Here is a 13,247-nt window from a genome sequence, read left to right as displayed (position 1 = left end):
TGCAAATCAAACAAATGTTTGCTTTTGGGTTTAATACTGCTTTAACCCTGATGCTTTGAAAACATTTGCAACAGCAGCTTCAAAATCTCTATCCTTACAGCAGTGCTTCTCGAATAGTGGGGCTGGGGGGCGCGAGGCTCCGTCAAGGGGGGCGTGTACAGGGGTGGGCAGAGGGCTGCTGTCTCTTACCTGGCTCCCAGGATGATCCATCCAGGAAGCGCTGCTCCTTCCGTCACTCCGGCCACTCCCTCACTCCTGCCGCTCAGCTCCGCCTCCTCACCGGTGATTGGCCGCCAGAACTGTAGCTCAGGAAAGGTACACAGGCGGCCAATCACGGGCAAGGAGGCGGAGCCGAGCGGACCCGCGAAAATCGAGTGAGGGAAAAGCCGGTAAGTGTGCAGTGCAGAGGTGCTGCTCCAACCACATATGCTGGCTGCAGCAGCACCATACTGCAACAGGGGTCAGCAAGTGTCATTGGTGTCAGTGGGAGGAATAGTGCCGCATCATTCCTCCCACTGACACCAATGATGGGGCACTATTCCTCCCACTGACACCAATGATGGGGCACTATTCCTCCCACTGACACCAATGATGGGGCACTATTCCTCCCACTGACACCAATGATGGGGCACTATTCCTCCCACTGACACCAATGATGGGGCACTATTCCTCCTTATAACAATTTTATAGACAAATTATACTATTTACAGTCGCGCGGGGGGGGGCGCAAAATATTTTCTTCTTCCTAGGGGGGGCATGACAGAAAATAATTGAGAAGCACTGCCTTACAGGATGCAAGGTAAAGCTTCAACCCAACTCAGCTTTAAGTGTCACTAAATCCACAACAGTAAATTCAGTCTGTATATACGGTAAAGCAAGCGTGTTATACTCACTGTGGAACCTAAGGGTGTAATCCTTTGCACTGTGTTAAAAGGAGGTTTGACCCAGTCTTCTCTGATCCTTCCCTTCTTCTACTGTCCCCAATCCATCAGCTGATAGAACAGAGCCTTGGGGGCAAGCTACACATGCACAAGTTTGGTGTGTATTGATAAGTTGTTTTTTTTGGGGGGGGAAAGTGCATGTGATCAGTACAGGGCCAGTGTTGCCCAGACAGAGCTCAGGGGTTATGCAGCCTCACAGGGGAGAAAGAAAACCCCCTCTACAAGCTTTAACCAGTGCTCTGCTGGACACTGATAGAGCAGTCTTGTGATTTCTAACTGCTGATTGGAAAAGTTATTTATCAGTTTACATTCACTAAAATAATTGCATTTCCATGTTCTGTGTACTGTAGGAGACCAGATATAGTGAATGCAGGGTCCTGGGTTAAGTAGCAATTTAAATACGCAAGTTGAGGCATTTCCATCTTTTTACTGAAAGTCTAAAGTACCTTTAAAATTATAGAAGTATTGTAAATGGAACTGCATTTGTACACTGGAAAAAGGGCCATTCAGAAGGCCATACAAATTTAAAGTTCTCAGTACACACTAAAACAATAGTCGCCCTGCTGACTATTGCATCCAGGCAGCTGCAGCACTCGCTGCTGCCTGAATATCGGATCAGTGACTACATCTGATAGGATGCAATCACTGTTCAGCTGACAATTCTCCAACCCACCCCTTTAATTTCTCAGTCAACCTTTGTCAAGCTAAGTGACGGCAATAAGGCCACACATGATTTGAATTTTGTCTAGTTCAGCAGGAATGGTCTAAAATTCAAGCTGTGTATGGCCAACTTAAAGGGAGAGGATTTGTTCTGTTAACAAGGTTATAGCAATGTTACCTAAATATGGACACTGCAAAGTTAGTCCAAAGACTTCTGCCTTTATATTGTAATATGCTCTGTCATCAGTGCTGCAGGAAAAAGAGCAAAGGACAGAACGAGGGCATATTCTTTGCCAAGATTCCTCTCACAGCTAGAACAGAAGCTGTACATATATGCAGTAAATAAAAGCACAATGAGCATTAATTCTTACGTACAAGGTCAATAAATCAGATACTCAAAGACTAATAGAAGAGGAGGATCTGGGCTACTCAGATACTCAAAGATTAATAGAAAAAGAAAAAAAAAAACAAAAACACACCACACACAAAACGTATGCTCCGTTAACCTTACACTATAGACAATATATGCATTAGCCTTCTTCTATCTACACTACATTTTATGGATTGGGTTAGGGATCTGTTAAACATTGATTTAAGTTTAAAGTGATTGTAAAGGATTTTTTTTTTTTAATGACAAACATGTCATACTTACCTGCTCTGTGTAATGGTTGTGCACAGAGCAGCCCAGACCCTCCTCTTCTGGGGTCCCCTGCCGGTGCTCCGAGCCACTTGCTATGGGAGCACTTGTGCAGCCTCGATCTCGAACTGGACTGTGTGTGTCCATGGACACAGTTAGCGTGGCTTGGCCCAGCTTCCTCCTCTCAGGCTGTGATTGACAGCAGCAAGAGCCAATGGCTCCTGTTGCTACCTCCATGTCCAGTTAAGAGGGAAACAGCACAGAAGAGCTGTTGCTCTCAGATACAAAGCTGGATCAGCATCAGGCTTAGGTATGTATAAGTGGGAGCTGGGGTGGGGAAATGAACAGAAACTTTTTTTTATCCTAATGCACAGAATGCATTAAAAAGGTAAAAACCTTCTGCCTTGAAATCACTTTAGGCATCAATATTTTCTTTATTTCACAAAATGATATCAAATGTGTGTTGTTGACACAGTAACAAGTTTCCTTTAATCCCCTTGACCCTACAAGCATTTACTCCCCTTTTGTTTGTCCGCTGTTCCATTAGGTCACCAGGAACACAAAATACAGGTGCTTCCAGATATTGGGGAGCATGTGGCACACTTCATGTGATACCACTGTTGCTTGATGACTGCTCCAGCATTGTAACAGCACTGTGATGTGCCCTTAAAATTGATTGTAAACCCCCAGCTTGTAAAATACCTCAGTTTAAAATAGAAATGAAAAAGGCAAAACATTTTTTTTTTTTTTACAAAACACCCACACATTATAAAAATACCTTGTTTTCCCCTTTGATCACAGGCCATGCCCTCTGTTATCAGCTGTATAATAGCTAGGGGAGGATAAACAGCAGCACAATGATCTTTCCGGGGGGGGGGGGGGGGGGGGGTCAGTCAGGACATGACTGATAATTGGAGGAGAGCACACAGAGTTCCCAGTATGGCTAGAGAACTGACCACACTGTGCTTTGTCTAGTGTAGTCAGTTTTTAATAGGAAAGCAAAGAGACTGCCAGGAACACCAGGGACTTCACACAAAGGAAGCGATACACAGAACAGGATACTTTTTTTTTATACAAGTACATGGTACAGCAGGCACATATCAGGAACTGTATATTGTATAGGGCACACTTGTTGGAGCCCAACCTCTGTAGCTGTAAGATAAAGGTGCCAGATGGATATCAGGGATAGATGGATGGGAGCAGTAACACTGAGGCAGCTCTTCTTAGAGTGGAAGCAAGGCTCTAATGCAGTAACAAGAAAAAGAGAGGAAGGCGCCTCTAAGTGCAGTATTGACAATTTATTCAGTAAACAATGGAAAATTTGCAAAATTTGCACTTACAAGATAAATGGTTAAAAAGGCTCATCGTGTGGTAATTAGATCCAGGTGGGACATCCAGCAGCAAACTATGCCTATAGGATCAGGAAGTAGAGACCAGGATGTGCCTGAGCATCAAAAATTAAGCTTGGAGAGCAGAGTCAGATGTAGCAGGTGAAGGGGGCGGTAATGCATTTCGGAGCATGCTCAATAGGCTCCTTCTTCAGAGCACACAGAGTTCCCAGTATGGCTAGAGAACAGACCACACTGTGCTTTGTTTAGTGTAGTCAGTTTTTAATAGGAAAGCAAAGAGACTGCCAGGAACACCAGGGACTTCACACAAAGGAAGCAATACAAAGAACAGGATACTTTTTTTTTTTTTTTTTTATAAAAGTACATGGTACAGCAGGCACTTATCAGGAAATGAAATGTTGGATTGAAATACTCTTTAACCGTGTGTAAGTTCTGACTGGAGCAACGCAAAAGCTTAAAAGGGCTTCTTGTCGTTCCTATCAGCTCAATGAAATGGGTAAGCGAAAGGTGAGAATGTGCAGCTGGAGGGTACTAAAGTAAACCTGCTCTTTTGCACTTCATGGGAAAAATACAGCTTACAGGTTCACTTTAAGATGAACATGTTAAAGTGGTAGTAAACTGAATAAATAAAAAATCAGCTGACAAGCAGTGCTTTTATAATGGAAGAGACCCTAGGGGTCTCTTCTGTCATAAATCTCCCCCCTGCCTGTCAGCAGGAATGTGATCTGAGCTGCACATGCGCAGCTCAGACCACATTTATGGCCCGCTCTCTGTGCTGCAGCGATGTGCCGCACTGCTACCTGGCCAGTCGAGCAGCCAAAGATTCTGAACCTGGAGGAAACACCAGGCGAGGATGGAAGCATGACAACACTGCGCTGGAGGGCTCCGTTTGCAGGAAAGTCTATCATATTGTGCTAGTATTTTATTTTTGTTGGTTTATTGCAATGACTTTACTACTGCTTAAAATAAACAAATTGTTTAATAATGGTCAAAAGTAACTTTCATTAAGCTAGGCCTTTAAAGAGACTACATAACAGCAATGCTGAATGGGTTTCATAGGATATATTCTTAATTGCAAACTAGAATATGACTCACCTGCTTGGAAACTGATGGGCTAACTCTCATTCACATGGCCAGTATGGCGAGTCTTTACAGACAACAGTGCATAGCACAGCTTTCTATATTTACCTCTATGGTGATACACAGATAGTATAGATCACGGGTGTCAATCTGGCGGCCCTCCAGCGGACCCCTGGTATAGATCAATGCTTCATTATATTCCATACAGCACAGGAATACACCTCTATGCAGTGCCTGTGATGCACTGTACAAGAACCAATATTTTAACTGAATTTTAGCTTCTGCTCCACTAAAGCTGTGCAGAATGTATTGTCCAGATTCCTCTCTACCCATTTATAACAAAGTGAGCGATAAAAAAAACTAAGCTGGTTATTTTATTATAGACGACACAAAAAAAAAGATACTTTGCATTATGGGACCCAATATAACTAGCACGTCAAAGCTACAAAAGCATACTGTAACTGTGTATCGCTCCTAGCTGCGACCTATATTGCATGTTATACTAACACCATTCTCTTGGTTTCTACTGATGAAAGAAAAAAAAAAAAAAAAACACCATCACTTAGGGCAAGGAACACTTCTATATAAAATAGATAGAAAATAAAAATTCTTAAAATGGCCTTTAGGATGGCGTGCACATATTACTTACTATGCAGTATAAAAATAGAAACATTTATTAAGAGTCAAGCAATGGTAAAATGTTTTGATTAGTCATCTTCATAACTGAACTACTGAACTAGCAGTAATATTCACAGCACTGATTGTATCAAATTATTCACAAAATAATTCTGTGCTTAATGAAAAAAAAATGTCATATTGAAAGAAAAAAAAAAAAGGTGACTAATCCCATTTCGTAAATAAATTAAAAAAACAAAAATTATTTATTACCAACTTTTTTTTTTTTTCCTTTTTTTAAAGATATGCCAAGGTATGGGTCATTGCCAAGAGCTGATGCGATATCTGCAATGCACAAGCCCATCGTCAAACAGCACAACTGCTGAGCAATGGGCAAGTGTTATAGCTCTGCTGCAATATTTCAAGGTCAAGCATTACGCAACCATTCATGTTAACAAGAACTGAGAAACAGGAGGCCAACCCAAACAGCACAGTGAGAGGCTATTGTGAAGTCATGCATTCCTGCAAAGTAAATATAACAGAAGTGTCTGACAAGTGACATGGCCTTCATCACGATTTTCCACTGGTATAATCAGTTCATTTATCCTAAAAGAAGGGCAATATACCTATAGTATTGCAGAATGGGCCATCCTACACGCCATCACTCAGCAATAGGCAGTCTAATCTGACAGATATGGACCATCTTGGCAGGTGCTGACCAATTAGTCAAAGGCCAACAGTAGCAATCATTCAAGATCCACATACATTCACTGAAGCAGTGCCTGAACAATTGCATCGTTCATTCTGACGATCAAGCAGTTCTCTCTGCTTTGAAAATCACCAGAGACCCACACATAAGCTGATTAAATGCTGGGAGAATATATGATGGCCTCTCTCAGCAGTTGTATGAGAATCTCAAAGAGAAAAAATTCTCACCTTGCAAAAAAGCAATGATTATGTACAAAAATGTACACATAGCAACCAATCATTTTATCTTTCAACAGAAAGATAAAAAAAATAAAATAAAAATGAAAGCTTCTGGATACTATGGGTTACTGTATATTGATTGCTCTATGCATTATGGAATATATGGTGATTGAGATTTCAATTCCCTAGCTCACCCCCCTTCCCCATGATAAAAGGTGTCATTTATATACCGAACCGCAGATACGGACATATAGATGTTTTAGCTACCCAGCAGTGAGCAGTGTTTCCACCTTATGGCAACCTATATTCCATGTAGCTCATATTTTAGACAGGGTGTGTATACCAGATTCATTAATAGAAAATATTATCCATTTTGCATACATTTGTACAGAGCTAGGTATGGGGCCCAGTCATCTAAAGCTGATGCAATGTGCACTGGATGAGTGCAGTCTACAGGGGAATGGGCACCCCAAGATGGAAAACCTGCCAGGAGTTGGGTAAGGGACTTAAAACCTCTATATTTCTGTATCTGAGGTCTGGTATGCAATTTAAAATGTTATCAGGATGCTGGGGAGGAAGGAGAGGACAAGGGGATTTAAACTGATTTAATAACCTATCCTTTTATTAAGGTGAACACCCTCATCCTTGCTGCACTTACCTCCTTTGATCATTTGCTGTCACCACCCACACAGCCGATGCAGCGGTCAGGGGATCTGAAAGTCCCACTCTTCTTTCCAGTCTTTCGGGACAGATCAGAGAGATTCTGATTGCTCATGCTGGCACATGACCACTTTGACCAATCATAATCGCTCTAATCCATCCTGGAAGCCCCAAGAAAAGATGGTGAAGAACAGCGAATTCTAAAATCCCCCAACCGCTGCGGATGCATGGGCAGTGACAGATAATCACCCACAGAGATAGGTGGGGCCTGTGAAAAGGTGAACTTACATTTTAAGCCAAGGCTGGACAAATCCCTGTCGCCAAGTAGCCAATGCCGCCTAAAAACATAAAAAACATAATAGAGCTGGCGTCTAACTTTTTACATTTTCAAAGTAGCTGGCTCCTTAAAACTATCCTGCTGGCTCCTGGAATGGACAGACTGGATACTGAATTCCTGTCCACCCCTGCTTTAAGCCGGTGTGTGACTTAGGCCTATACATGCTGTAATAATCCCAATATGGTTATTTTAATAAAGCAAAAATTTGCACAATACACTCCTAACCAATGCTAATAAAGGCACATATCTTGTGCTAGCTGCATACACAACATTGGTTGATACTGTAGGCATAAGGGGTGAAAGGTTATGAAGAAATCCCACCACATTTCCGCTATGCTTTTTATCATTTGATTTTGCACAGGTCGAGAATCACACAAGCACAATATTTATATAAATATACTCACAGCAAATGGGAATATGTTGTCGGCTCTGTTCAAACTTTCTTCCATCCAAGATTTTTGTGCAAAGGCAGAATTGGGCCTGGCATACTTCTGCAACTGGATGTGATTATTCCCGAAATTCTTCTTCAGAGGCGAGATGGAATTCAAAGGTGTTATTCCTCCATTGAGTCCTCTACGGTGGTCCCTACCTTGGGACCCACCCCAACCTCCATATCCACTACCACCTGGGCTCCATGAAGAAGAGGGTGTAGGTGATGGGCTTTGGTAGCTGCTCCATGGAGAGGGAGGCTTATTGAGATTATTGGCCAAATGGGGCAGTTGGTTAAAAGCAGCATTTCTGTGGGGGAATGGGGGTGGATGCGGACTCGCGGGAGACCTCCTTTGCTGTTGATGTTGGTTATGGTGATGCTGAAAATGGGGATGATGGGGGTGATGTTGGGACATGGGTCCAATCTGTGGAGAAAAGCTACCCCCAAAACCAGGGCTCACATGGTGGGGGAAATTTTGGAACAGCAAAGCACCATTATTTGCTGAAGCAGCAGTGACCCCTCCCTGGTGAAAGAAACTTGCATCTTCATTAATAATAGTGTTAGAAGATGGGGCAATAGCAGCTGACCAGTTGCTGAAACCAGTGAGAGGGGATGCAGAGGATGTCAGGGTCTGATTGGAAGACCCAAGCCCTGATGCTTCTTGGTAATCAAACCCTGTCAATACAGGAGATTCAATTCGGATTTTCTCCTTGCCGTTTTCGGATGAGCTGTCACCTTGATTTTCCTCCGATTTCCCCTTTTCGGGGTCAGGTAGAATTCCTCCTTCCTGGCTTTGGCTGGGGGAAAGCTGCTGTTTTTCTAAAGACTCTTGCTGTTCCTGTTGTTGAGATTTGTTTTTTTCCGACCCCAGAATCTCATCCTGAATGTTATGGGCGGCCGGAGCTGGAAAAAGCCAAGCTGACCCAGCATTACTGCCGTTGGCAACTGTGTTATTTATAAAAGCAGCGGGGCTCGGGGTAGCGTTCTGATGGTGGTGAGGGGGCTGCAGATGTGGATGAAACCTGACCGGAAAAGCAGATTTATTCCCAGTGTTGTTTTGCACCAGCACTCCAAACCCGTAATCCCCCATTTATAACGAATTTTCAACGCAAAAAGATTTGGGGGATTTCTTTTTTTTTTTTCCTGGAGGCCAAATTGTGCTTAATCGGTCGAACCCTCTCCGGATTCAAACACCTCCTGCAAAACTGAATGGTGACAAAAAAAAAAAAAAAAAAGACAAATCTGCCTGTTCTAACAATCCTTTTTGGACATTTAACGTGGCTCCTTCAGAAAGGTAAGGGTGGGTGGACTAGACCAAAATATCTTTGGTTTCTAGCAACTGGGTTGTGCCTTACCACCCCCCTGGCTTCAATCCATGAAGTACAGCTCACAGATCAATGGGGATTTTTCTGTCATGGAGAAGGAGGATCTTTATTTATTTATTTGTTTCCCTTGCACACCGCTACAAGGTAACAAGGCAGGATAGAAGGGAGCTCGGTGAGATCTGCTGTTGGTTGTTGTGGCTGGCTGTACGTCGTCTTCTTCTTGACACCCTGGCTCGCCTATCATCCAAGGGAGAAGGAAGAGAAAAAAAAAAAAAAAAAAAAAAGAAAAAAATATAAGATGACGTCTCTTTTTTCTCTGTATGTGAAATCAAGCCCTTAATATTACACATACACACACAACACAATGATATACAACATGGTGGCCAGCAGAAGAGCAGATGAGAGAGAAAACAGGGCAGTAATTACCTCATGAAGCCAGCCTTGCAGTGACAGCAGCTGTTTGTGTGCTGTGTAGGTGCTGCCTCAGTGGATTAGAAGAACGTCAGTGTCCCTGGCGCAGTAGCAGCTCCCCCTCAGAGTGTCATTACAGCCTATGGCTGGCCCCAGTGACAGCCCAGTGTGTGTCAGGGATGAGCTGTGAGGACTGGCCGTGTGTCAGGGTGCTGAGGACAGAATTCGCTGTGTCGGTGACAGGGTGGAGGGACGGGGGAGGGGGGAGGAAGATAGGGGGGTCTCTGTGTCGGTCTCCGGGAGCGGGGGAGGGGGAGAGGGGCGATCCCTCTGTGTCTATCTCTCTTGGGTCTGTGTCCGTCTCCGCTGCTCCTCCCCGTCCTTCTAGTCAGGACCGAGCACACAGAGAAATGACAACCAGCTGGAGCGAGAGGCGCTTCCGGTTCCAGGCACTGCACAACCCCTTCGGTAGAGCGCAGCCAATCACGGAGCAAAGTGGGTGGCAAGCGTCGAGAAACCACGCCTGAGAAGGTCAAAGGAAGAAGGAGGAAGCTGAGATGAGCGGGGAACGCCTTTGAAGGGAGAAAGTGAGCGGATTGGCTCCTCCTATGAAGGTCAACAGCTCTAGCTCCGCCCGCTCAGGTCACTGCTGAGAGGGATGCTCACGCTGCGCTTCTAATGAGGTCAGCCAGAGGCTTGGGTGGTGTCTGGTGGTGACAGGCGGGTGGTATGTGGACACATTGCACATGTAGCATCACAGCTCAGCGGCTTCCTTGTTCTGAATGGGGCTGTTAGCAGGAATGTTTCTGGCTAATAAAGTTACACATCTCATAACACGTGATGCTTCCAAATATATGTCATCGGTGGTGTGTTTTTATAGTATAGTCTCAATCACTAGGATCTCACTTCTCCACTCTGTTAAAGAAGAAAAAAAAATCATTTTCAGTCTTTTAGCTTTTGAAGTGTAAGGGCTCATTTACACTTGCTTCAAAATAGACACGCTTTTTTTTTTTTTTTTTTTTAAGTGGTAGTAAACCACATCCAAAAAGAAAAAATCCTGTGCAAGGTCAAGGCATAAAATGCTAGTATGTATCACATACTAGCACATTATGAAGGACATACCTTAAAATAAAGCCCTCCAGCCGCGTGCTATCACCGCTTATCTTCACCCAGTCTTCCAGGATCACAAGCTCCAACCGTCTGGCCAAGCCGCGATGACATCACTTCTGTGCTCTTCCTTCAGAGCGCATGAAAGAGGGCTAATATGTTCTAAATCAGTGGTTCTTAACCACTTCGATCGAACCCCAGGGGTTCGGTGAGTCAGTCTCGCGGGTTCGGCGGAGGTGAAGACCCACACCCGACTCATATGATTTGTGCAGTAAATATTCATTATTATGTTTGTTTGTGTGAAAATAATGTTTTAATGGTTTTGTTCATTTTGTGCACCTATGTATAAATATATACCTATGTTTTGAATTTGAAAAATCATATTTTATTTTTCCAATTAAGAAGGGTTCGGTGAATGCGCATATGAAACTGGTGGGGGTCAGTACCTCCAACAAGGTTAAGAACCACTGTTCTAAATGGTACGCGTTTAGGAGATATTCATTTCACCTACAGGTGAGCTTATAAAAGAGTATTAAAAGAAGACTTTACTACTACTTTAAAGTACTCTGAATGCCAGTCAAGGTGCCTGTTCTTAAAGCAGAACTTCACTCTCAGTCAACATGGGCTATTTTTAATCTTTATGCCGATACCATTAGTAAATTATATCATATTTACTTGTTTTAACCTTTTTTTTTTTTTACATTTTGTTCAGTTACTTTCTGGTTTCCATACCTAAGCAAAGATGTCATACATCCAAGGAGTCTTGAAGAGGAAGGGTTCCCAGCTCAGCCTATGCCTAAGCTAAGGGCAAATGGATTCCAGGAAGTATACACGAATCATCTGCAATTTGAGGATTGCAGTAATCAATAATACAAGCATCAGTCCCTCCCCTCATGCTAGGGTACTAGGTGTAATCCTGGACTCCCATCTGTCCTATCAAAATCTTGTAGGCTTCACCTCTGCAACATCTCAAAGATACGCCCGTTTTTAACCACTGAAACCAGTAAGCAACTTATTCACTCCCTTGTTATCTCTCGCATTCACTATTGTAACTCCCTCCTCATTGGCCTACCCAATCGCAGGCTATCCCCTTTTCAGTCTATCATGAATGCTGCTGGCAGACTCATCCACCTTACCAACTGTTTGATATCTGCCATCTCTATTTCTGCCAATCCCTCCACTGGCGTCCCACTGCCCAATGAATAAAATTCAAAATATTAACAATAACATATAAAGCCATTTATAACTTTACCATTAATTACATCACCAATCTGGCATTTTTTTGCTGGCTGATAGCGAAAAAGAGTGGGAAATTTGAGTGGAAAGTGAAAAAGTTTTACTTTTGATTGCTGGTGCTTGTGGTTGTTTTATTTTCTTTGGGTCTTGCTAAAAGCTTTCACTTTTATAAATATTTTTCTTCTTTTTTTCAAAAATATTTTTTCAAACCAAGCCATGAAGTCCAAGGAATTGTCCGTAGATCTCCGAGACAGGATTGTATCAAAGCACAGATCTGAGGAAGGGTACAGAAAAAGGTCTGCAGCATTGAAGGTCCCAATGAGCACAGTAGCCTCCATCATCCATAAATGAAAGAGGTTTGGAACCACCAGGAATCTTTCTAGAGCGGGCCTCCAGGCCAAAATGAGCGATCGAGGGAGAAGGGCCTTAGCCAGGGAGGTAACGAAGCACCCAGTGGTCACTCTGAAAGACCTTCAGCGTTTCTCTGTGGAGAGAGAACCTTCCAGAAGAACAACCATCTCTGCAGCACTCCAGCAATCAGGCCTGTATGGTAGAGTGGCCAGACAGAAGCCGTTCCTCAGTAAAAGGCAAAAATGGCAGCCTACCTGGAGTTTACCAAAAGGCACCTGTGGGACTTTCAGACCATGAGAAACAAAACACTCTGGTCTGATGAAACAAAGATTGAACTCTTTGGCCTGAATGCCAAGTGTCATGTCTGGAGGAAACCAGGCACCGCTCACGACCTGGCCAATACCATCCCTACAGTGAAGCATGGTGGTGGCAGCATCATGCTGTGGGGATGTTTTTCAACGACAGGAAATGGGAGACTAGTCAGGATTGAAGGAAAGATGAATGCGGTAAGGTACAGAGACATTCTTGATGAAGACCTGTTCCAGAATGCTCTGGACCTTAGACTGGGGTGACGGTTCATCTTTTAACAGGGCAACGACCCTAAGTACACAGCCCATATAACAAAGGAGTGACTACGGGCCAACTCTGTTAATGTCCTGGAGTGGCCCAGCCAGAGCCCAGACTTGACCATCTCTATAATGATCTGAAAATGGCTGTGCAACGACACTCCCCATCCAACCTGATGAAGCTTGAGAGGTACTGCAAAGAAGAATGGTAGAAATTGCCCAAAAATAGGTGTGCCAAGCTTGTAGCATCATACTCAAAATGACTTGAGGCTGTAATTGGTGCTTCAACAAAGTATTAAGCAAAGGCTGTGAATACTTATGTACGTGTTTTTGTTTTGGTTTTTTTTTTAATAAATTGCAAAGATTTTAAAATGAACTTCTTTCACGTTGTCATTATGGGGTATTGTTTGTAGAATGAGGAAAAAAATGAATTTAATCCATTTTGGAATAAGGCTGTAACATAAATGATGGTTTGCACCTAAATGGAAGGGGGTCTGCTGTGCTGGGGGAGAGGTTTATGGTAAGGCTGGAGGAGCATTTAAACTAGGATCGAGGGGGAGGGAGAATTAAATTATAATGGTGTAGACAGATCAGACAGGGGTCAGTACTTATTGG

General features: G+C 43.4%; 1 protein-coding gene and 1 long non-coding RNA gene across 3 annotated transcripts in view; one reads left to right on the top strand and one right to left on the bottom strand.

Moving 5' to 3' along the window:
• CPEB4 (cytoplasmic polyadenylation element binding protein 4) overlaps positions 1–9,819 on the bottom strand; it is a 146,506-nt gene extending 136,687 nt beyond the window's left edge. Inside the window, exons 1-2 of one of the 2 annotated variants that reach the window (XM_089672995.1) lie at positions 9,388–9,819; positions 7,611–9,198 (exon numbers count right to left, since the gene is read on the bottom strand). In XM_089672995.1, coding sequence (XP_089529121.1) covers positions 7,611–8,726 — 1,116 coding nt within the window. In that variant the 5' untranslated portion in view covers positions 8,727–9,198; positions 9,388–9,819. The remainder of the gene's footprint in view (positions 1–7,610; positions 9,199–9,387) is intronic. The other variant, XM_089672996.1, reaches the window with a different exon arrangement.
• LOC149466029 (uncharacterized) lies at positions 9,761–13,008 on the top strand. The gene is made up of 2 exons (XR_016312166.1): positions 9,761–10,055; positions 11,930–13,008. It is a non-coding gene; the product is annotated as an uncharacterized LOC149466029 (long non-coding RNA).
• Positions 13,009–13,247: the final 239 nt, after the last annotated feature.

The sequence above is a fragment of the Staurois parvus genome, unplaced genomic scaffold, assembly GCF_062004578.1.
Source record: "Staurois parvus isolate SC_StPar_1 unplaced genomic scaffold, SC_StPar_1.0 ptg000133l, whole genome shotgun sequence".
Taxonomy (NCBI): domain Eukaryota; kingdom Metazoa; phylum Chordata; class Amphibia; order Anura; family Ranidae; genus Staurois; species Staurois parvus.
This window is presented reverse-complemented; position numbering and strand designations above follow the sequence as displayed.